The sequence below is a fragment of the Salmo salar genome, chromosome 18, assembly GCF_965601325.2.
Source record: "Salmo salar chromosome 18, fSalSal1, whole genome shotgun sequence".
NCBI classification, from domain to species: domain Eukaryota; kingdom Metazoa; phylum Chordata; class Actinopteri; order Salmoniformes; family Salmonidae; genus Salmo; species Salmo salar.
In genome coordinates this window covers 20,884,625-20,910,524 of record NC_138308.1, presented here as the reverse complement: position 1 = coordinate 20,910,524, position 25,900 = coordinate 20,884,625, and the positions used below count along the sequence as shown (strand labels likewise).

Below are 25,900 nucleotides of genomic sequence, written 5' to 3'. Positions count from 1 at the left end.
AGTATCTATATCCACAGTAAACGAGTCCTATATCGACATAACCTGAAAGGCCGCTCAGCAAGGAAGAAGCCACTACTCCAAAACCACCATAAAAAAGCCAGACTATGGTTTGCAACTGCACATGGGGACAAAGATCGTACTTTTTGGAGAAATGTCCTCTGGTCTGATGAAACAAAAAAATAGAACTGTTTGGCTATAATGACCATCGTTATGTTTGGAGGAAAAAGGGGGAGCCGAAGAACACCATCCCAACCGTGAAGCACGGGGGTGGCAGCATCATGTTGTGGGGGTGCTTTGCTGCAGGAGGGACTGGTGCACTTCACAAAATAGATGGCATCATGAGGCAGGAAAATTATGTGGATATATTGAAGCAACATCTCAAGACATCAGTCAGGAAGTTAAAGCTTGGTCGCAAATGGGTCTTCCAAATGGACAATGACCAAGCATACTTCCAAAATTGTGGCAAAATGGCTTAAGGCCAACAAAGTCAAGGTATTGGACTGGTCATCACAAAGCCCTGACCTCAACCCTATATAAAATTTGTGGGCAGAACTGAAAAAGCATGTGCGAGCAAGGAGGCCTACAAACCTGACTCAGTTACACCAGCTCTGTCAGGAGGAATGGGCCAAAATTCACCCAACTTATTGTGGGAAGCTTGTGGAAGGCTACCCGAAACATTTGACCCAAGTTAAACAATTTAAAATAAAATAAAGTGGTGATTCTAACTGACCTAAAACAGGGAATTTTTACTAGGATTAAATGTCAGGAATTGTGAAAAACTGAGTTTAAATGTATTTGGCTAAAGTGTATGTAAACTTCCGACTTCAACTGTAGTTTCAGAGACAGTTCTCGAACCATGATCATTGTCGCTCTACTGAGTGCATTAAAAATGGAGTAACCCAATAATATAATTGAGTTAGGGTAACAGATGTGCATGAAGGAGAGGTCATCCTGGATCAAGCGGTCTTTTATGACGAGATCCCATATAAATGCATTCTGCTGTGAATGCACTCATGCCTGCGAGTTTGCCTATGTGTGTTTGGGTGGTTGTGTGTGTGTACATATGTAATTGCATGTGTTCACGAGCGCATGTGTTCATGTAGCGTGTCATGTGCATGATTACACGAGAGCATGCATTGGTGAGTGTGAAAAGGTGTGTTCTTTTGCGCCCTTTAAGTGTCAAGTGTATATCTGTTAGCGTCACGCTCACTGAGCTTCGGGTTTCCTGGTCTAATAAATCATTGCAGTGTGCTGTAGTAAATACATGCAGTGGGAGAGTCCTACAGTAACAAGCCTGCTCAGCTCCAGATGTGGTCCTGCTCTTCCTTGTTTCAGATGTACTCTGGAGAGGGACTGATGCTGTGAACAGATGTATCTAGGCCAGGGGACTGGGCCAAAGTGGACCAAAGAGGGTGCAAAAGAACCAGGTGCACAAAGAGTCCCAGGCCAAGTTGTCTGGGACGGAATGGTTGTTTGAGAGGGTTTTCCAACTAAAGTTGGTTTAGTTATTTTCTTGTGGTTTTTCTCTCTCTCTGCTTCTGTTAATGAAACTTTACATCTATTTTGGACCTTGGCATTTCCCCCTCACAAAACAGAGACCGTAGATGAGAAGTGGTTTCCTTTGAAGGGGAGTGCACTCAATATTGTCCTTTGAGGGTAAGGGGGAAAAGCTGAACATTAAGAGCTGTTTTGGTTAACCAAGTTATCTACAGTATATAAATGGGAAGATGGGAAACTTTCATTTCTATGGCAAAATGCTACTGACAAAAAAGCAAAGACTTAACTCTACTAAAACCAGATTCAATGTATCGTACAAAACAATGCAAAGAAATGTGCCCTTACAGTGTGGCTGCAACAAAATATGGGATAAGCTTACAGAGGCAAATCTGTTTTCATGTCATTACTCTACACAGACTGCTATTATGACGTCTACAGAGTACTCAACTGTACCTACACTAAAGCTTAGCTTTTCTCAAAATTGCATTTCTCAAAAGAAATGCAGATAACATGTTACTTTGAGTGTATGGCATAGTCAGATAAACAATAAGCTCCTATTATTTATCTGACTGTTTATCTGAGATTGTGCCACACACTCATAGTACCATGTTTTCTGTATCGCTGGTGGACATGATAGCAGTAGCCTGCTCCCCGCAGGCTAGGAGAGTTGTCTCCATACCTCTAACAGATATCTGGCAAACAGAGAACATTCCCAATCCCAGAGTGATGCTGGGAACCCTCTTAGGCACGACTGGATCTGCTCCAAACGTCTCGAGACAGGTGGGAGACCCATCATTCCCATGGAAACAAAGTAACAGCTTGGAATCACAACTCCCTGTGCGGGCATTTCTCCTGTTACATTTGTGTTACGGCAGCTTTAGTCAGTTGCCCAGGAGATATTATATTTGTGTATACAGTCTGTCTTTCCCAAAGTGTGCAGTTCAGTTTAATATGTTAAAAGTGCTGTGTCAGCCAAGTCTACCCTAGGGGCAGATTAAAATGCAGGTGCTAGGATCTACTGCCTGGGGTTCGATCCCAGGCTGTGTCATTACCGGCCGTAACCGGGAGTGCCATAGGGCGGCGCACAATTGGCCCAGCGTCATCTGGGTTTGGACAAGGGGGGGACGCTTTACTTAGATGAACGCTTTACTTGGCTCATCACACTCTAGCAACTACTTGTGGCGGGCCGGGCACCTGTTTCGGAGGACGCATGACTCGACCTTCGCCTCTCCCGATCCCATTAGGATGTTGCAGCGATGACACAAGATCGTAATCAAGAAATTGGGAGGCGGGGGGGGGGGGAATTACAACAAACAAAATAATTCACAGCCATCTTTTACAATACTCCCTAACTGAAATTATTGCCAAAAAGTCAGTGACTATGTTTCTCAAGTATATTTCAGATTGCTATACTATAAAAAGTATTCCTGAAGCACAGACATACATAAACAGAACATAAAGAGAGGAATTGGAGGGAGACAAAAAGAGACAGTGAGTATTGTTCAGCTCCCAGACAGAAAGAGGGTGGAAGAATGTTTGAGTGGGAAGACAACTGAATTCCATGTAGTGGTTGTGTTCTAACATCAACAATACATTTATTTACTGCATGTAGTTCACAACAGAGAAGTGAAAAGACCTCCACACTGTCCTCCAATGATTCCGATGGTCACCCTTGCAGTGGCATATCCAGGGGGTGGCCACTTGGCCCACCAGAAATTCTGAGATCTGATAGGTTGTCTCTGAATATATTGATCATTTTTACCAAGACGTGCACCGACAGCAAGACTCAATCTCACCGGAGAAAGCATCGGAGCAAACGAAACAGCGTCCCTCTGTCTTAGTATTTGTAGCCCATGTATCTGATGCGGTCTGGCCAAACATAACATGGCATGTCATACTCTTTTTGGCAAGACAGTATCAGATACATGGGCTGCAGATACTAAGACAGAGGGGCGCTGTTTGCCTTGCTCAGATACTTTCTCTAGTGAAATAGATTCAGCCTCTTGCGAATTGAAAGAAAATTTGGAAACACAGCCAGACACGAATGAGAAAATAATTGTATAAAAGTTCATTTTTTATTGCTAACATTTTTTGGGGCAGCCTGGCTTCCCTTGTCATCCATGAATACATGCCACTTTTTAGGCTGAATGTCATTACACTACAAACGGTGTTTGTAATAGCAACTAGCTTTCACCATCTTACATCAGAATTAGATGTTCATTCATGTTTCTCAAATGTCAAATGCCAAAGTTCCAAACATCACATTTCAAAGTGTTTAAGGTGAAATGTAGGTATTAACTCATAACTTTTAAGGTAAGGGTTAAGGCATTAACTAAGAAATCTTAAGGTTAGGCTAAATATAAAAACCTACTTACTAATTGCTGAATTTGAACTTACAACCTTCGGAATCGGGTGCAGATGCTTATGCCCATTCGCCTTCTCCACCCACAATGCTCTGGCAAAACTGAAACCTATTTCAAAGTAAAAGTGCTCACTGTTGCCCCTTATGGACGGTTTCCACGTCATCTCCCGACTTCCTCAGACATAGATGAACGTTGAACACTAACTTGTATCACGGGTGACCTGGCTGTGTAATAGATGTCCTTTTCCATTCAAAATGGCGGGTGCACAGTGCACTGATGACTGCTTGTGTTCATGTCACATTAAAAGGTAATACATTTTTACAGTTAAATGACATATCTTTACTATAAAAACCATAAAAGGAATGTATCCACATAGGCTGTCCCCCCAAAAGTCACAGTATAATTTGCACTCCGGATGGCACTTTCAAGTGAATTTACTGCTGTATGCTAATACCCATATAAAATCCTAACCTTGAATACAAACACTTCTGGAATATATATATTTTTTTAGAACAGGAAAATGTACCAAACATACTGTAAGTTGAAGCATTTAATGCGTTGAACCACTATAATTAAATCGAGAAAAAAAAAAAATCAGGGATCAAAATGTTATGGGCCCCCCCTAAACTGGGTCTGTGCCCCACATTGGCCACCTCATTCAAAATGACCTGAACACGCCACTGCATCCTTGACCAATTACAGATGATGGCTAGCACACTTAGGACTGATCAATACCTCAACAGTTTATTGATGCTGCCTTCCATTGCTTCACTCAAGGTTTCATGATTAATACTTTCACACTAAAAATGATATCAAAGCGCTTAGGATTTTGGATAGGAGTTTTAACAGTGAACAAACTTGTTAAGGAGCCTGCGTATGTCAGGAGGAAACCAGGGCAGCAGACAAATTACAGTGCAGACAGAGATGTTGTTCTGATTCTGGTCCAACTCCTGAACCCAAAAATAAAGTGACTAAGGGACCTTTAGAGGAGTTTCCATCCGAGTGGAGAGTGAAGGGAAACGGGCCAACTTGCACACGCCACAATCGCCCAGTGGAATGTCATGACCTCTGTGTTATGTCCTCTGTGGTCCAAGGGTGTGGAGCGGGGAAGATCATTTCTCTTTGAGGGTAGAAACTCTGTTCGGGATCATTTCTGCTTAGTTCAAAATGTGTGGGTGAAAACATTTCTCTCAGACATACACACCAGAGATGATGTTGTAGGAACACAAGCTCTGCAACATTTTACACCCAACAAAGTTAAAGCCATTATTGAGCAAAATCTCAGGAACTGGTGAGAAATGTGTAGATTACTCATGTGTTTTTACACTTCACAAATTACAAACTGTGAAATCAGCAAAATATGAAAGAGTGAACTGGATGGAAAATAATAGTTTCTAGTGATTGCATCCCTAAGGAGCAATCACTAAGGAGCAATCAGCTCTGATGAGTGTGCTAGAGAGGCTGGCAAAACTAGGAGTAAGTGTCGTTAAACCATCACCCTTCTTCCAAGGGGTACTTTATCTAACAGATAAATTACTAACTAAGCTAATGAACACTTGCTAACAATACTACACATCTCTAGCTATCAAGAGCTACTGAATTTCGAATACAAACAGATATGAGAGGCAATTTCATAAACCCATGAAAATTCATGTCCGGCTTTATGTTACAACTGTGTACACCAACCACCATTTTTATCTCAGATTTTATTCTTTCATACAAAATCATGCATATGATCCCTTGGCGAGTCAAAGAGTGCAAAGCACGTTCCTGTTCCCTGCCAGCTTCGAACTGAAGAGTGTGATTGTGCTGAAAGGACAGAGAACAGAGCTGTGCCTCAGATGAACTGTAGGTGTCTGTTGGCACCAGGCACAAACACTAACACACACAGACAGGCTTTGTGTCTACTTAGCTTAAAACAAGAATAGCAGCCACTAGAGGATTTCATAGAACAGAGAGGAATGAAGGAGTGGATCAAACTAACTATTGCTAGAAAATGAATAATTTTTGGCAATGAATTACAGTAAAACGTCATAATCTTATGTATGTTGAAAAATCAAAAACTATTGGAAATATATGCATCACTAAAACACAGCGAGAAACTGTGTTAGAGTATCTACAATCTAGAGCAAGCGGGAAGGATTCATTACTATTAAAAAAAGCCACCCTTATCTTTCACTCTCATCATGTTTGGTGGTCATTTCACTCCCCAATGGCCATCCCTCCATCCTTCCCCCACCCCTCCTTCCTGATCTTGACTTCCCCTTTATTTCCACTCAGTGCATGTTGGGATTAAAGCCTGTCATCTCCTCAGCTGGATCCTATACCTCCAGGTAGGTCACACATCCCATTGGCCCAGAAGGACTTCCAGGAGACTCAAACACTCAACAAGTGTTCAGTGGAGGCTGCTTGCCACAATGTTTTCATCTACAGACCTATAAAGAACACTGCCGTTTAAAAGCTGGTGTGATATTGTCACTCTCAAATTGGGCTACAATAGAATCAAGTGCTAAACTAAATTCCACAAAAACACAAAACATTGTTCAGATGAGGACTTAGAGATGTTGATAAAGATAACTAACCATGTTACTAATGTTATAACTATGAATCAATTTCCTGGATCGACCAATGAGTCTGCCCTTCTTCCTGTACCTGGTCCCACATAATGATAAACGATACATCATATGCTTTCAGTCAGTCCATAACAATACAAGGGCTGAACAACACCATAACTGACTAATGGACCATACTGTATGACTGAGGGACTAGTAAAAGGCAGTATCCCTACCCATTCTTTGTGCCTTACAGACACTGAAACTGAGCCAGAGCCAGGAGAAGGGGTCTCTGGAAAAGACCAATGTTTACAGAGACAGGGGATATGCTCCATTTCCATCAGACAGAGCAAGGGTCCCTGGAACAGTCAAGGGTCCGACTTCAACAGTCACGAGACCTGCAGTACAGTCTGAACCCACACTGTTCAGAGCTGTGGCCTCCCTACGTTCATGCATCTTCAGTGGGTTTCAATTGGAAAGTCTGGCATCAGCAGCTCAAGAAGTTTCCCTCGAGGGCATTGGTGTCCCTCCAACCAAAAAGGGGTAACTTCACCCCACATCCAATCTTTCAGTCTGAGGTCATTTCTTCCTCTCACCACTCGTCTGCATGGGTGAATGGGATTTTCCCTACTTCCGCCAGGCACCAGTGGTCTTCAATGGGGCTTTTCAGTTGGGGCTTCCCCTGATTGAAACATAATTTTGTGGGGAACACACAGAGCATTGAGGTTCGACTCCCCACTGAGCCCCAGACGTCCATCACTCAAAGTTCATGTTAATGTAATCTCATAGAGAACCTCATAGCAATGTCTTTTGCAACATATTCTAATAGATCATGAGTATTATGGCCCATTCAGAGGGCAGCAGGTCAGTTTGACAGGAAATCCAGGGTTGGGGAAAAGTGACTGAGGAAATGTATGCATGAAAATACAAATAGATGTTAAAACCTACAGATTGACTGTTTTAAATACACGTTTACGTTAGTATAAGTTTAAGATGATTGAGTGCATGATCAAACAGATACTGGAACATGGTTCTATATCATTGTGCTATGGTGGTATCTGGCAAAGAAAAATCTACTTTTACCTGGAGATCAAAGAATTTGCTGTATCTCCTATAGATGACATGAGAGGTGGAGTCAGAGTACGTGACATTGATGAGGTACACCTACAGAAGAAAACAAACAAGGAAGATTCATTAACAACAGTCACATTCGTCAGACATATACAGTGCCTTCAGAAAGTATTCATACCCGTTGATTTATTCCACATTTTGTTGGCCTCATGGTGAAATCCCTGAGCAATTCCCTTCCACCCCATTTACATTTTACATTTACGTCATTTAGCAGACGCTCTTATCCAGAGCGACTTACACTCCAACAACTATGTTGGGAAGAATGCCTGTATCTTTGTAGTGAATGGGTGTATTGACACATCATCCAAAGTGTAATTAATAACTTCACCATACTCAAAGGGATATTCAATGTCTGCTTTTTTATTTTTACCCATCTACCAATAGGTGCCCTTTTTTGCGAGGCATTGGAAAACCTCCATGGTCTTTGTGGTGGAATCTGTGTTTGAAATGTATTGATCGACTAAGGGACCTTACAGATAATTGTGTGTGTGTGGGGTACTCTGTACTCTGTACCCCACACACACACACACACAATTATCTGTAAGGTCCCTTAGTCGATCAATACATTTCAAACACAGATTCCACCACAAATGAGGTAGTCATGCAAAAATCATGTTAAACACTATTATTAGACACAGAGTGAGTCCATGCAACTTATTATGTGAAATGTTAGGCACATTTTTACTCCTGAACTTATTTAGGCTTGCCATTAATTTGTAAACATTTCTAAAAACATATTTCCACTTTGACATTAGGGGGTATTGTGTGTAGGCCAGTGACACAAAATCTTAAATTCAGGCTGTTACACAACAAAACATAGAAAAAGTTAAGGGGTGTGAATACATTCTGAAGGCACTGTAATACCACTTAGTTTTGACTGACCCAATGACACATAGAGAATTCCCTTCAGACTAAACTTCAAGAGGTCAGTAGAGGTCAAGCTAACTCATTAGGCCTGTCTGTCTGCACACACCTCATTAGAAGCCTGTGTCGGGTCAAAGAGATGGTCAATAGGGTTTAACCATTAGCCATTTCATTTTGGGTTTTACATTTAAACAATTCAAGGAAATAAATCAACTATTTACACTTAATTGGCTCCAACTTTGATAGATACTCTAGATAGGCTAGAGTTGCATTTTCTAGTATTTTACAATGTTGTTTTGTCAGACTCTAGTCTACAGCCATGGCATAATCCCAGAGGGGGCAGTTGGCTATAACTATATGGCTAGAGTGGGAGTTCTCCCTGGCACTTACTATGTAGGCCACAAACATTTGGGCACACCCTTTCTTCTACTGCAGATGCAGGAACATATGCTAATTGTTCTGCATCTGCATGCGGTTTCTAAGTGTCGCTACACATGGCTACAATCAGTAAAGACTTAACTGTCCTATTTGAAATCAAGTCTTGATTTTAAGCATAGCTCATTACAGAAATAGTGTGTTGCAGGGTGGAACAAGTTCCTGTACAGTTAATTGAGTGCAGACGACATGACCAAATGCTTTGGATTGAGTGTTTAGGAAACAACAGTGCCCCTAAAGTTCCCTTTGAGAATGTCTTACATTCTTAGAGAGCATAGAGAGCAAATCTGGAGCTGTGCAATAAATGGTAATGTCAGTTCAGACACCTCATTTGTTCGTATGACACACATTTAGTATATGTATAATGCGTTTTGGGCACTAGAGACTCATTCAACACATCATCAAGAGAGGTCCTCTCAAGCCCAACATAATACTGCTGAATGTACAATACATGTACAAAACAAGCACTTTCTGGTGTTGTTGTTGGACTGATAAAATAAAACTTGCAATAAAATCCAACATGGTATCTGACCATATCCACATCACTCTGCATGCAAGTCAGCATAATATCTGCATGACCAGCAAACTCTCAAGACTTTTTGACAAAGAGGCCAACGGACTCCACAGAATATCTCCATGCTGGCAGGATATTAAGGAAAAACACCTACCATTAAAGCTTGGGTATGTGGACTGTGGAGACATTACTTATTTAAAAGTAGTGTTTTTACTTATTCTTACTGGCTAAAAGCACAAGGACATTGGATTTCATCCAATGCAAGTTAAACACAGGCTTGTCAATACTTGTTAATGCCCCATTTCATTTATATGCATTATAGAACATCTTTAAGAATGAACAAAATTGCTTTTTGGACCAAAGGTCATGGAAGGTATCTGAAAGAAACGGTCTTCAATCTCAAAACACTGTGGCAATAATGTAGTTGCCAAAGGCTCTCAGTCCTTGTGCCCAGTGTCCCTCTCTCACCCATGCAAGGAAGTCACACTGTAACCTTGGAGACAAAAGACAAAGGGTTGCCTTTTTCCTCTCTCTAAAACAGGATAAGCATTTTCAGTTGCTTAGCTCATCGATAATGAGATTTGATTTATGTTTTACTCATGGGACTTCCCAGGCCAGCAGGATCTCCCAATGTGATACCCCAGGGGGGAAGGCTTTGGGACCTCAGGCAGTACTGGTTACATCTATCCGCTCTCTGCTTAATTAATCCTATTGGACTTGGCAGACTAATTGATTTTCCTCTATGGAGACTAGCACTCTTCCTACTTGTCCCAGTGCATATAATTCTACAATATAGATAACTCAAGGTTTTACTTATTGACAGCAGAATGCCCACAAAAGCATAATAAAATAATAAGCTAGTGTACGTATTTAAAATGATATATCAGACAAAACGTAAAGTTATTGTTTATGGTCATGAAGCACAAGCCAAGTGTCTGGCATTGTCAGAAATCAATAGAGTATACTCACATAATGTTTGGAGGGATTCCGCCTCTTCTGCACATCCACAACTTTCACTTCAAGGACCGTTCGGAACTGCATCTTGAACAACTTAAAAAATTTGATCGAGTTGGTGGAAATTGAGTTATGTGGAGGGCATTTATGCTCCCTTATTGTCAAGGAAAGTTTCAGCAGGTCAATCTATCAAAGCGCAAATGTCCCTAAAAAGACAATGTAGGCCTAAAAGAAAAGTCTATGTTAGTCAAGTAAAGTTTGGCGTAACAATACACAACGTGCGTGCTGATCCGCTACATCCATCCAATGTAAGTTGTTGCCAGCTGCATGTTATTTTTGCGGAGCAGGAAATACTGTAAACAACACACCGAAGACAAGGAGGGCAGCGGTTCGGCGAGCGCATATTGCAGAGCACTGCTGCTCAGCCCTCCTTGAAAGAAAAGTAGGTTGGCCCTTGTGTTGGACAGTTACTGTCCTTTAATGAGGGGCGGGGTGACTCTAGCAATTGTCATTTGTAGGGCTGATGAATTACTATAGCCTAAACATTAGCGTGCTCCCAAACACATAATATTTATAAACAACTAGAATTGAATAAAATAGCTTATTTAAAATATAGAAGAAGAATATACGTATCTAAAGGGATCATATCTACCATGACTAGTTAGGCCTATCATGAAATAGGCCTATAGGCTACAGCAGGAATTTTAGGTCTGCTCTAAATAAGATTCCAACAATGACGCATATGGCATAGGCTACAAAAATTTCATAAGTCTCGCGGGGTTATTTAAGTAGTCCAATCGACACAATGAGTATAAAGCAATAAGCATTTTTACAGTGGAAATTACGACACCCTACAAGTCCACTATAACACATTCAGCAAATTGACATAGGACATATTTTTGTAGTCGAACAAAATGGCATTTTCAATAGTTCGTTTTATCGCAGTGTGTTAGCCTACTGTTTTCCCTGACCGCATTCCATTGTTGAGCAAGAAGTTGAAACAAGTGGCTATACTGCACTCTATTGGTCATCTTTCATAATGCATTCTATCGTTGTTGCTCATGAACCCAAGACTTACCTAATTCTAAATTGTAACACGTGAGCGAAGCCTCGAGCCGACGCTGGCTGGGTCCTACTGTACAGAATTCCGTGTTCTCCAACACTTACCCTGAAAACTCCCTCTGCCAATATTCACCAACTCTAAAGAGGCTGTTGAAAATATTGAAACTGATAGCACTGTAAAAGGTTGGGCTGCAACTTGGTCTCAGAGCATTTCGTATTATTCTGTACGTAACACCGAACTTTCTATTTATTATGATATGTTACGTTTTGTATGGTATGTACGATCCCCAACATACTGTGTGGAGGTCCCAATAGAGCTCATCCACTGGCTGACTTGAACTTGCTAACCTGTACATTTCACACACATTCTACATTTGAAATGTGAGAGTAAAGGCCAGTGAGCGCCTCTGACGATTGTTTGGTTTGTTTGGCCTACTACACAATCCAAATACACTGAGACTGGAATATTTATTAAAGTAAAGCATATTCGTTCACAAAGTTTGAATTGTTTGTTTTCTAATACTTGCTTGTTGTCTTCTGTTTCTGAGTTTCTCTCTCAGTGGCGAATTGCCAGGAACTGACGTGTATTCGCAAAAATGGCGAACGAGAACGTCACCTGTTTTTACTGCGTGGACTCTACATTGTCCTTTTTTTCTACATTGTCCTTTGAGAGGGATGGTATTGGTAGGCCTATGTTTTTCAGCTTATTAAAATGATTTCTCAATTGTTTAAATCTAATGCTCATTTAATTATTTCATTGGGGGTTAAAACTGTATATAAAACAAAAAGGATCATCTAAATAATGCATTATATGCTACAAGAATAGGCCTATTCATGTTTAAATGATACATTTCCTGACCCTACCTGCTGTTGGAATCTTCCAGGTTCAAGACGGCGCTATAGGCCTATAACCAGCTCTATGGTACGCTTAACGGAAGGGCAGTGGTTGAGATCACACTAGACCTATAGGCCACAGCTATATTTGTTATGTTCACCTTCTGGTGAGGTTCCCTATCTGGGCATAGTGTTCTGCAGTTATTTCAGTAATCTCCAAATGTTCTATTTAGCTTTGCTTTTTGATGCTATGATACTAACCTACTTACTTTTTTATTAAATATGTTTGTACAAAGTTCCTGTGAACCTTTGTTCCTTATTGCTCACTGCAATAAGGCACATGTATGTGTAAGACTAGGCCATTTCTTACACGTGGACCTAACCTATTTCAGACTGACAAGGGGGAGTGGGGTTCAAAAATGGTTTGGCTTATTGTTAATAGACTGGAATAAATCAAGCCTTTCAGAAATACATATTTCCCCCAAAGTAGTGAGTTAGCTGCTTGAACCTCGATGTGAGATAGAAATCGCAAATGACAAAAGAGTGCATGACAAAAAAAATCAGAAGGTGGCGCCAATAGCACGGACTTCAATTATAACTCACATCACTTGAGTTTGGACAAGGAGGGTGAGGGTCAATGCAATTTAAAAAATAATTACATCAGTTAACAAAAAGAAAAATATGGAAATGTAAGATTTGATGATGAACTGGAATCGTATTTAGGCCTCGGCTAATTGCACAGGAATAAAACATATCAAGCCTGTTAAATTTCAAATTGAGTGAGGTAACTGAATTGAACAAATTGATATGAAGAAGACTGCATTTGAGTGGAATTTGTTTAATGTATTACTAATGGATTTGGATGGAATTTATCAAATGCTTTGTTTGGCCATGTCAAGGCTTCCATTGCGGCTGCGCTTCACGGGTACGCGCTTTCCACAACATGCAGCAAAGAGGAGGTGGCAAGGCACCCTATCATCAATTCTGAAGTTGGTTCGGTATGAAGGAATATTCCCTATTAAAACCAACCGGAAGAAAATTAAATGTTTAGAAATGGCCACACCATAAATGACTACCGTCTCGTGGAGCTTCAAATCTGAGAAACTTCATTTCATTCTCGCGTTTATTTTTCCATTCCTTGTGACGACAGAGGACTTGTATTAGATTGCTTGGTTGGGCCGTAACTACGGGTTATAAGTATGTCTTTGAAGGGAGTTTTATGAAATCGGTACCGCTGAACTTCAAGACGATGCTGCCAGTCTGTTGAGATCCATTTATTAAGCCGGTTGTTACATTGTCTAAGAATGATCGTGTGTGTATTGGGGCAGTAACGTTAACCATCCCAAGACCACCCTTGTGCATTTTGTTGAGCATGATCAAATGTAGCCAACGTGTTATGTGAATTGTTTCATTTACAATAATAATAATAATGCGCGATTGGTGTTTCAGCTCATGAGTAAATGCGGGTATTGAATTGTAGCTTATTATTATTGAGTTTATTTCAAGAATCGTCTGTCTACTTGTCTAGCGGCTAAATGGACACAGTGGCGCGAGCTAGCTGCCTTATTACAGCCTCATAGATACTTGGACGTTATTGGGAATTTTGGATTATTCTTCTTTCTTTGTGGGAATTGCTGGAAAGGCCACTCAGACTAAACTCACAGAAGATGTCGTTCTTCAATTTTCGTAAAATCTTCAAGTTGGGGTCTGATAAGAAGAAGAAACAGTATGAGCACGTACATAGAGACGAGAACCCGGAGGAAATCTGGGAGATTATTGGGGAACTGGGAGATGGGGCCTTTGGGAAAGTGTACAAGGTAATACGAACCAATTTATTATCTTTCAATATAAAATCCATTAAGGTCAAGTCTGTAACTCATGATACCTTCATACAGGAAGTTATACTGAGAGACATAACTCAACCCCTCCTATCATCAGCATGTCAAATATTCCTTTTTTTTGTCTCAAATTGAGTTCATGTTCATCTCATTTTGTCATTTTTGTTAACCCTTTACATGTCAAATACAAGGCTACCTCAACATGAAATATTGCAAGACTCATATTGCCTGCCTAAACAGTATTTCTTTTACACCACCCAAGGGAACATGTCTCACAACTGTTCTATGACTGAATATTGAATATGGTAGTAGTATCCTTACTGAATTATACATTACTGGTAAACAATGACATTTTCAATGCTCATCTATGTAAAAAAATCAGTTTTCAAGGAGTGGCTCTCCTAGAAAGTCAGCGGGGCCTCCATAATGATATGGTGGGTAATAAGTGCAAATAAAAGGGTTCAAGTTCATACTCCCAGAACAGCAGTATAGTGGGGTATGAAAGTCCTCATGGCTAGTTGGGAAGGGCAACTCTTAGGCTGCAAAACAAATCACAATAGTTCACATAGATACACCAGTGATCCGAGAAGAGCTTATTGTTGACTGTGAAGATGAGAGCAATATGGATTGCTTGAGGGTGTGAATTGCAGGCAGTAGACCTCATAGGAAACAGGATACAGTTGAATAGTTACCTAGATAAGTCGGCCTTATCAGTCAGAAAGGTCCCAGCAGTGTAGACACATCATCATTAGTGAACAGGCACTTTGTTGGCATAGCCCAGGGGCGGGCAGGTTGTGCGTTAGTACCATATACTGTAGCAGGTTCTCATGTCAGAAGGTCTGTAGGTGGGTGGAAATGTGTGATACTGTACGTTGGCTATCTACAGGTAACTGCATAAATAATGGAAACATTTGAGTAAATTAGGGATACAAAGTATATTGAAAACAGGTGGTGCCTGAGACAGCGTTTTCCATCAACAAAACACCAAATTATGGAATTTATCGTTAAAAAAATGGTGTCGCATCCCTCCAATAGAGTTCCAGACACTTGTAGAATCTATGCCAAGGTGCATTGAAGCTGTTCTCGCTCTTGGTGGCCCAATGCCCTATTAAGACACTTTATGTTGATATTTCCTTTATTTTGCCAATTACCTGTAGATTACCAGTTGTATTAGTCTATTCTTGGCTCTGCGGCTAGTGAGCTAAACCATTCAATAGTCGTCATGCTTAGTTAGGCCTGAACATTACTCTGTCTGGGTTGGGACCAGCACACTGAGAGATAGAACTGTTGATGGTTTACCTCCTGCTGTACTTTCTTCGTTGTCGTGTTTGGGACAGGTGTCATCTTTGACCTAGTCAGCAAGATGGAGCAGAGGGCATAACAGTTTTGTTGCTGACCTGTTCTTACATGGTATCTGCTAGTGGAACTTTGATGACCAAGAGAAAAATCGAAATTTGAAATCGGTTTAGTTTTTTTCCCTCAGGTTTATTAACGTCTAATGTAAACAAATTGTTATCGCATGCGTATGTTCAGGTATTCTATAGATCAGAAGTCTCTTATTCAGTCCTTGGAGCCTTCAGTGTCTGCTGATTCTCTCCTTTTCCTGGAACTTAACTGATCAAATAATGTCAGTAATTAGCCAGTGAGTCAATTTCCCCCGGTTACCCAAGTCTTCATTAGCTGATTAGCAGGCAACGATGAAAGCCAGGACTGGAGACGCTGCAGCCCTCAAACAGAGTTGGGGAAAACACCTACCTGTTGTGGTTTTTCTGTATCATCTGTATTGTCATCTTCAGTCATGCATTCTAATGTCTCTGTCAACATAAGAACATCTTTGGTGTGTCTAAATTGGATATCTTTTGTCATTAGTAAATACACCATGTCAACTGTTTCAGTGAGCTCAGCTCTAATATTATCAGTCACAGATTGTACTTATAATTCCTATCCACTCCCAGTCATGGAATGCAGTAAATTGAGTTTGCCCTAATGGTTAACAATATTTGGTATTTTATTAGGATCCCCATTAGCTGTTGCAAAAGCAGCAGCTACTCTTCCTGAGTTCCACACAGAACATGAAATATGACATAATACAGAACATCAATAGACAAGAACAGCTCAAGGACAGAACTACATATATATATATTTTTTAAGAGGCACACGTAGCCTACATATCAATGCATACACATAAACTATCTAGGTCAAATAGGGGAGAGGCGTTGTGCAGTGAGGTGTTGCTTTATCTGTTTTTTGAACCCAGGTTTGCTGTTTATTTGAGCAATATGAGATGGGAGTTCCATGCAATAAGGGCTCTATATAATACTGTACGCTTTCTTGAATTTGTTCTGGATTTGGGGACTGTGAAAAGACCCCTGGTGGCATGTCTGGTGGGGTAAGTGTATGTGTCAAAGCTGTGTGCATAGCCAATCACTTGACCAAATCTGTTACCATGTAATAACAATATCATACCCTGTACACTATTATCATAGTCATCCCTTGTCCTACAACCATTGTTCCACACTGCTGTACCTTAAAGGAGAATTTTGTTCTTTCACAAACAAATCTCTATTTTTGATGTAAGTGCATGATATAAAAGGTTCCACACTCTTTTTTTGCGATTTCACTTGTTTTTGAGAAACGTACCCCAACCAGCGATTTACTTCCTCATCCTCATTGTGTACTACAGGGGCTCTGAAAAAACATGGAACTATTGCTGCAAAAAACTCCCAAATACGTCCTTTTAGAAACGCAAAAGCTCTTAGTATAGTGGTGCATGTCTTTAGATGTTGTACACATGAAATTGTCATTCCATACTTTATCCGCAACGTTATATTCCATTTACTTCCGAATCAAGCTGTACTTGGGTGTTTTTGGACCATTTTTTCAGAGCCCCTGTACTGTACAACGAGGATGAGGAAGTGAACCACTGATTTTGGTAAGTTTCTCAAAAACAAGTGAAATCGACAAAAAAGTATCTGGACCTTTGTATATTACGTGCCATTCCAATATGTGTATGTGACCAATAACATTTGATTTGATTTACATCAAATAGAGATTTGGTATAAATAAATAAACATGATCCTTTTAATATCATATTCCATGTGTTATTTCACAGCCCTGTAGTGGGTGTGTCATGCTGAGGTGTGGTGGTGTTGGAGGTGGCAGCAGTGGGTGAGTCAGCTGGCTGGGTCTGGGAGGAAGGGGATTCTTGGCATTCAGCCTGAGTCACAGCTCTGAGCTCACCCCATGACGGGCCGTGGAGCACAGCCGCTGAAGTGGGTCTGAGGACAAGCCAAAGTTCCCGGTCACAACGGCTAACAAAAACAACTGATAGCCCTCTATTCACATACTGTAGCTAGGTTACTTTCCCCTTCATCATTTGAGAGCGCAATACCTTCTCTTCCACTTGCTTAGGGCTGTGCCCATGCTTCTTTACTGTAAATCCCTGGACCTGTTTTGATTTGGTGTTCTTGCCAGTTTTCTTGTTATGCTTTGCTAAAGGTCAGACTGTTTCTTGGATATGAACCATCAGAGTTCTTGATGGAATGTGAAGGCTGATGCCCAGTAGAACTGAGGTCATAGAGCCCTCTAAAATAGGAATGCAAATATACACAGTGTCACAGGTATGACCTCGTGTTGAATGTGTGACTGCTAAGGCTAGGGCAGGCGTTGCCTGGTACAGACAAAAGGGAGTGACTATGTGTAAATATAAAGTCTGATGCAGTTCGCTACACTGACACTCCCTCTTTCCCTCCTTAACTTTCCTTAACTCCACTAGGTTGGGTCTGTAGCCATAAACATTACGGCCAAAGCTTAGCTCAAAATAGCAGCCCCGTCTGCATGAGCGAGAGGAAGTGGAGAATGGAACAACGTGTCATTCTCCCCTTTAAATGTCTTCATTTTCAACTAGGTCAAGCCTTTGCAAGTAGCCAAAGGAACATGCATGTATCTTTACGCTTTTGACCATTACACATGGTTGCTTGTTTATGCTTCCTAAAGCCATAAGCTAATACCTTTTTCTATATATCTAATCAAACTTCCTCTTTTGTCATACCTTGAGCTGGATCCTAAATCCCTTCTTTTTATTGTAATTTCCTACTGTCAACATTTGTGTCTGTTATATGGCTACTGGTCACAGTAACTTAACTGTCATGACAATTTTGTTGTTTTAAAAGCGGAAACATGCTTATATTGCTATTAAACAGTATATAAAATATGTGTTGTTAAATGCTTCTACAGTAGTTATCACCAAGGATAGATGGCATACCTTGGGCATGTGGTATCCGTTGTTCCCGAAATGAAACACATAGTAACAGTTAACCTTGATAAACTAGTAAATACAGTTCAGCTAACAGATGATCAGTTTTCTCCAGAGACTCCACACTGTAATTGTCCTGACCCCAGATGCGAATTTGGCCTCTCCTCAAGCTGATTTTCCTGCAAATATAAAGCCTCTTATGTTTTTGTGTCTGTATGATGAAATGCATTTACAGAAAGATGTGACCTTTTTAGAAAATTGCCTTCAGCTGCACTACCATAGACCACTCCAATGCTAAATGCTCCAACTCCAAAATGGCAGTGGCCTTTTCACGTTATTGTTACCGTTCATAAATGTCTTTACATTAACCACTATCCATTAGTACGGCTAATAATCTGTTGCTCTTTTTCTGCGGTATGAGTTTGATCAAATGGCGCTTGTTATCAGGGGAATATATTCACTCATTTCCTTTGTCGGTGTCTTTGTTGTTTCAGGCCCAAAACAAGCAGACTGGGACCCTGGCTGCTGCCAAGGTGATCGATACCAAGACAGAGGAGGAGTTGGAGGATTACATGGTGGAGATAGACATTCTGGCCTCCTGCGATCATCGTTACATAGTCAAACTGCTGGATGCCTTCTATTATGAAAGCAAACTGTGGGTAAGTAGGCTCCCTCTGGAGGGGTTGGGTTTCTCCGATGTGGAGAACAGGGCCACTGACAGTGTTCACAGTTCACACCACTCAAACACATGTGTGTATACTCATGATCCTGCTAAGGTGCGGGAGTTCACCGTCTTAACACTTGAGAAACATCAATCTAAATGCACCTCACACAAATCAAACATGATGATATTCCTCATTTATACACAAACCGGTGCTTTATAGATTAACCTTACGATTTAAATAAGGTCACCTCACATTCACAGCTCTGCAGCATACTTAGGCAGTCTAGTGTAGGTAAATAGGATGGCTAAAGACAGTACAGTAAGGGGAGCACAGAGATAACGTTAGGTGGTCTGACTGGCTGGCTGCAATTGCCTGAGCAGAGATGAAATGATGACTAAGTCCTCAAATAAAAACAAAGTATTATACTCAACATAAGTGTCTTAATATTTCATAGTAATTTCCTATTTTTGTATTGATGTCTACCCAATGTGGACCTGACCTGAAATAATCATTGTCTTTATTTCATAATGCATTTCATTTTTTGAAAAATAATCAAAACTGAATCAAAAAACGTGATTATTTTTTCATAAATGAACCGACCTCAAAAAGCACTAATCACCATCAACTGCTGTGTGAACGCTGTCAGAGGACCCTGTCACACTGTCGGTGTGTTTAGAGAGAACTACAGCGCCATTATGTCCAGGTGGTATCATGTGATCCCCCGCTGTGGGGCTGCAGCCATGGGAAGATAATGGACTGCTACTCTGGGCTTGAGAAAGTGCTAATGAATCATTTAGAGACATCAAACCATGTAGTCTATGCCACTGGTTGAGTGAGTCCTGAGAGAGATTAACGTGTAACTTATGCCTTTAAAACATGTCAGGCGTTTAGTTAATGTGTGTGAACATTCCATTCAGCCCCCAAAAAAGGACTCATTCATACCAAACCCTGTGCAACAGTCGGTGAATGTTGTGAAATATACATAAGGCACTGCCAGTAAAATGGTAGCTAGCGGCTGATGTCTTATGGCACTGTTAAGACATAGTAATCAATAATGGAGATTTTTGCTGCTTTAAGGATAATTGTATCATATTTAATTCATGATAACATTAGTAAACCGTTTCAAACGGTTCATTATTGTAAAACGGTTAACCTTCCATTGATGTGTATCATTACATAATGGATCACCAGTCTTTCCATCCTCTTTGTTTAACTCACTGAATGGGCGTTGCTCAGTGAGGGTTTTGATTGATTTGTGTTGCATCCGATACCTCAAGCTGCTGTTTGACACGTCCTGGCTATGCTCCCATAGATCAGGTGATAGTATGGTTCACAATAGCTTTTATCACAGAGGCTGGTCAGTTTTCACATCTCCATAACTGCATTAGTTCATGACATCATCTGATAAACCAGACAGAACTTTACCAGTTGCTCAGTGCGCTTACCAGACCTGTGCTAGTCAAGAATTGAATTAGATCAGCTCGATACAATGTCTTTGAATAATCGCAATGCACACGATAGTGATGTTTAGCCATTTTGGGGATGTTCATTTCAACAGAGAAATAAGGGTTGCGTTCAGTAGGACTCGGTTGTGTGTTCACCAGGAGCAAACGGACAAAAACTTTTTTAAACGTACAATGAAAATGAGTGTTCTTATTGGACAAGTTCCTGTAGTACCTCCTCAAAGCATCTTTTCCCATGGTGTGCCAACTGAACACAACACAGGATTGAAGTTCTGTTCCTTCAATTTACCATTTGCTAAGCCCCACCATCCTTGGTTACTGTTGCAACATTGGACAACATTTTCCCGGGAAGCCCAATTCCCCATTCAACCACTGGCGAAATCCCCTCACAATGATCTCAAACTGTTAGCTAGCCACTGAAGGGCTCTGAATTCACTGTCAGCACGCAGTCAAAGCTATAACCACTTTTGGAGCTAACTAGTGCTCTCAAATTGTATCCTGATGTCGACAGCAGATGGGAGATGTATTCATAACGTTCCTAGCTTCGCTAGCTAACATATATTTTGAGAAAAAAAGTTATATTAAGTGGCTAGCTAGCATTAGAAACATTGGTTGGTCAATAAGACAGAGCTAGCTAATCAGCTGAGCTAGCAAACAATGTAATAAGTGTAATTTCAGATTTAAAAAAAATACTCCATCAACAGGCGCTGCATTTCAGGAACAACAAGTAGCAAGTACCTCTGGTGTACTGTTCAATTATTTAGCCATTTGAACATACATTTTTTAAACATTAGTTTTCGCCATAACCCTCACTGGCTTTCATGCGATACAAACGTGAGCTTGTCAGAGGTGTCAGATTTGACACAGTTGCCATCCATTGGAGCGCTGCAATTGGTTGCCCAAAATTCTGGGGCGGGGCTTAGCAAAGGGTCAATTGATAAAGTTATCTGTAATAGTTGTTGTAGAAAGTGTTGGAATGGTTTTAAGAGGTTATGTAGACTGTGGGTGAGTGGAGTAGACCTCTCATTCCCCAGTCTGGCCTTCATCTGCTGTGTGTGTGGACCATTGTATCTGAGGCAAGGACTGCTACAATGACTCTTCCTCTTAGGAACAACACTGGAGCAGAGCTCAATAGAGTAGGCATTTGTTTTTCTCGCATCTTCCTGTAATACAAATAGTGTGGTCAGATTTGAATTGCGTGCAGTGAAGTTGCTGTCTGAGGACTCCACACTTTTTTTTTTAAAAAGAGCTGATGTAAAAACTTGATGTAGTTTCTGCTGCAGATTTATTGGCAGATTAACATCTGTCAAACATGTATGCCAAACTGGATCTCTTACAAAAAATGAGGAAGTCCAATTCGTGAAGTCTCTTCAGTTTTATGATGAAACACTCTTGATAAGAGTTATTGCACTGGTTAGCATTACACCACAAACTTTTCCTGAGAATTTGAAGAGCTTTCACAAGGTTGTTGAGAGAATTTCTGCTGTGAAGGATATCTGTAATTGAGTTGTCCCTTTTTTACATGTGAATTAAGCTCACAATTTACATTATAGAATTGGTGAATATATCCACTGTGAAACTCACTCATCTTATTAAATTAAATGACAAGTTTGTGCATGCAACAGAGTAGCTTGAATCAAAGTGTCTCTCAAAGTGTCCCTTTGCGAGGCGCTGTTTTCATCCGGCTCCAAAGAATTTGACCTCAAGTCTCCCTCCATTAAAACGTTGATGTCTCCAGCTTTGAGTGTTACCCTGAAACGCACATAACATTGGGGGGACACATTGGTACAGTGTATAGTAACTGTGTATGTCTCTCTCCTCAGATTCTGATTGAGTTCTGTGCGGGAGGTGCTGTCGATGCAGTCATGTTGGGTGAGTATGGATTTTCAAAAAGATATACAAAGTGAAAAAAGGAATACATGAAAAATGTCACTCTGTCCTCAAAGAAAGTCAGATCATCACAAATGTTTTTTTCTATTTCAATACATTTCAGCCAGTGTAGAATATGTTCCCTCCACTCAGTTGGGAGTGGTGAAAGTGTATCATTATCATAGTTCCCATTTCTAGGAGTGGTTAGTCCAGTTTTAATGCCTCAGTACTTTCCTTTGTGTTATTTGGAATTTTTAAGGAACCTCCCACCATTGGTTTAGAGTTGTATTGGGACTTGCTGATTTTATATTTTAGTCATTTAGCAGACGCTAAGTCCAGAGCGACTTACAGGAGCAATTAGCTTTAAGTGCCTTGCTCAAGGGCACATTGATAGATTTTTGACCTAGTCGGCTCAAGGATTCAAACCAGTGGCCTTTTGGTTACTGGCCCAATGCTCTTAATCGCTAGGCTACAAAATTAAGCCTGCAGATGTGACTGGGTGTCAGTCTTTACACTGTGATATGTAAGATATTAAATTAATCTGAGGCTTTGAGTGGAGACCACATGTCCTCCATTTTGTAACAGCACCATGTCATTCTGTTGTACCACACGGTTTATAGCGAGTAGATCACAATTCACACAGGCTGATAATGATAGCACAAATAGCCTGTTTTGTGTAATGAGTTGACATAGGCTGCTACCATTCTTCACTCTAAGCATGTACGTCACAGGAGGTTGGTGGCACCTTAATTGGGGAGAACGGTCTCGTTCTAATGACTGGAGCTGAATAAGTGGAATGGTATCCAATACATCAAACACATGGTTTCAGTTTGTAGGTGTGTTTCCTGACCGATTCCGCGTTTGGTTGATGATGTTTGTCCCCCTGTGAGACATGGTAGACGTGAAAGCCTATTTCACTTCTTCAAAATCCCCACAATGAATCTAAGATAAAACAGACATCTGTAATTAATTTGTATGTTTTTGCTGAGAATGTTTGAGTTGTGCAATTTGACATCTTAAGGTGTTTGTTACAGGATTTCGCGAGTAAAAAAATGTGCGACATGTGCTTCTGTGTAGATAATGCCGGGCTGCTGGGCAGGTATGTCTCATCGTCTATGCTATTGGATAGAGCGCAATCACCGCAGATCTTCACCCCATGATAGTGGGCAAATGGACATCATCACATCATTTACCCGTTGTGACGCACAGATGGTCCAAACTCCGTTTTAGATTAGATTGACTTTATCACCTAAATTATCCTATTTACACTTTGTAGTCAATTTTGACACTGGGGGGCCTCCTGGTTGGTGCAGTGGTCTAAGGCACTGCATCGCAGTGCTAGCGTGCCACCAGAGATTCTGGGTTCGAGCCCAGGCTCTGTCGCTGCCAGCCGCGACCATGGGGCGGCGCACAATTGGCCCAGCATCGTCCGGGTTAGGGAGGGTTTGGCCGGCAGGGATATACTTGTCTCATCGCGCACTAGCGACTCCTGTGGCGGGCCGGGCTCAGTGCACGCTGACCAGGTCGCCATGTGTACGGTGTTTCCTCTGACACATTGGTGCGGCTGGCTTCCGGGTTGGATGTGAATTGTGTCAAGAAGCAGTGCGGCTTGGCTCGACCTTCGCCTCTCCCGAGTCCGTACGGGAGTTGCAGCGATGAGACAAGACAGTAACTACTACCAATTGGATACCACTAAATTGGGGAGAAAAAGGGCTTGTAAAAATAAAATAATAATAACATTTTGACACTGGAATAACTGTTTCTGACTCATATCGATGCCACAGGCTGTTTTTCAAAGGGATTCGTTGCTTTTTAAAAGCAGTCACTCTTTAAACAGAGAGGAGATGTCATGGTTGAACCTCTTCTGTTCGATCAGGAGTGGTCCAGTGGTGTGACTCACTCTACCATGCTGTTGGTCCAGTCATGATTGCTGGCTGTGGGAAGAAGGGCATGGAACAGTGTTCTTTTGCAGTTGCTAAGGGTTACAGCCCATGTCTCCAAATTGTTATGTTTAGTGTGTGTTCACCATGTACTATGAAGGATACAGTACATAAAGCATTGGTAAAAACTTCATGAAATGTCAACATACGACACAGAAAGTTCAAGTGGATAGAGATTTGTGGTACACTAAATTCATGTGGATGCTTCCGTCTTTGCCTCTGCAGAGCTTGAGAGGCCTCTGACAGAGCCCCAGATCCGGGTGGTGTGTAGACAGACGTTGGAGGCCCTGGCCTACCTTCATGAGATCAAGGTCATCCACAGAGACCTGAAGGCTGGGAACATCCTTTTCTCACAGGAGGGAGACATCAAATTGGGTAAGGCCTTGCCTCGCTGGACCTCTATTGGCTCATTGTCTAAGAATATCTCCTACTGTATTTCATGTGTACTAGGCTGTTCTCTGTTGACTTGAGAATAGGTTTAACTGGTATCCTGAAAATAGATTGTTAAAATGTGACACGCCTAATAGGCTTTAGGCTTAGGAAAGTGAAGTATTACTACCCCTTTGAGTGCATTTGCATCCAGCCCAGGAGAGAATGTAGTGGACTGGACACTGGCCTGGTATGTATTGTTAAAAATACAGGTTTCTTGAATATACTAACCTAATGCACCACTTGTAATGTGGGCGATTCATCATCATTATTGGCAACGTGCAGGCTGCAAATGTATGCAAATGAAGCCTTGGATATGTAAATGATTGCAGTTGAGTTAAGTGATAGCATCCATAGCTACAGTTTCCATGATGATTCATATGATGTAGGCATACAGAGGGTCGTGATGGGGCTAGGCGTAGCCTTAATTAGCAGGCAGTCGCTAGCCACACAACGCTTCATTTTACCTCTCAGATGTACTCGAAGACTGCAGTGAGAGGCACAGTAGCATTCTGAAATAATCACAAGGTAGTGTAGCAATGACAGTAGAAGTAGTACTTTGTTATTCATATAATGTGGATGTATATTAACTTATATGAACCGTTTCTTATAAAAACAATGAAATGCATTAAGTCTCTGTCATTCTCCATCTCCAGCCAACTGCCAAACTACTACATTCTGAATCAATGTCTGTTTTCAGCTGACTTTGGCGTGTCCGCTAAGAATACCATGACGCTGCAGAGAAGAGATTCTTTCATTGGCACTCCATATTGGTGAGTCATGCTGTTCTGATTCTTTACCTATCCATTTTTAGAGCTTCTGATTTGAACTGAACAAAACTTGTGTGAGGAGTATTTCATTGCCACGGGGCAACCATTTGTTTCGCAGCGATGATGTCAAGCTAATTACCAGTATATTACTGTAGGGGTGAATGAAAAAGCGCTTTCAGAATGTCCAAAGCACTGACTCATGTTCCAAATAGTATATTATTTGAAACTAACACCAGAACACACACCCAGTGTACACTAATGCACAACAGCTTTCACCCACACACACACACACACACACACACACACACACACACACACACACACACACACACACACACACACACACACACACACACACACACACACAGAGGGTTTCCGTTAGGAAAATGTGGTGCTGGACATTTGACCAGCATTTTATTTACTGGACATTTGATTAATTTACCGGACATGTAAGCATTGGGTGCG

At 41.1% G+C, this 25,900-nt stretch overlaps 2 protein-coding genes across 6 annotated transcripts in view; one reads left to right on the top strand and one right to left on the bottom strand.

Annotated features, from left to right (window-relative positions):
- Positions 1-10,770, bottom strand: part of LOC106577017 (SH3 and PX domain-containing protein 2A) — a 102,961-nt gene extending 92,191 nt beyond the window's left edge. For all 3 annotated transcript variants that reach the window (XM_014154660.3, XM_014154661.3, XM_014154662.3), the window contains exons 1-2: positions 10,326-10,770; positions 7,496-7,576 (exon numbers count right to left, since the gene is read on the bottom strand). In XM_014154660.3, coding sequence (XP_014010135.1) covers positions 7,496-7,576; positions 10,326-10,397 — 153 coding nt within the window. In that variant the 5' untranslated portion in view covers positions 10,398-10,770. The remainder of the gene's footprint in view (positions 1-7,495; positions 7,577-10,325) is intronic.
- Positions 10,771-13,133: 2,363 nt separating this feature from the next.
- slka (STE20-like kinase a) overlaps positions 13,134-25,900 on the top strand; it is a 39,604-nt gene continuing 26,837 nt past the window's right edge. For all 3 annotated transcript variants that reach the window (XM_014154659.3, XM_014154658.3, XM_014154657.3), the window contains exons 1-5: positions 13,134-14,023; positions 18,794-18,958; positions 22,251-22,299; positions 24,462-24,611; positions 25,366-25,438. In XM_014154659.3, coding sequence (XP_014010134.1) covers positions 13,874-14,023; positions 18,794-18,958; positions 22,251-22,299; positions 24,462-24,611; positions 25,366-25,438 — 587 coding nt within the window. In that variant the 5' untranslated portion in view covers positions 13,134-13,873. The remainder of the gene's footprint in view (positions 14,024-18,793; positions 18,959-22,250; positions 22,300-24,461; positions 24,612-25,365; positions 25,439-25,900) is intronic.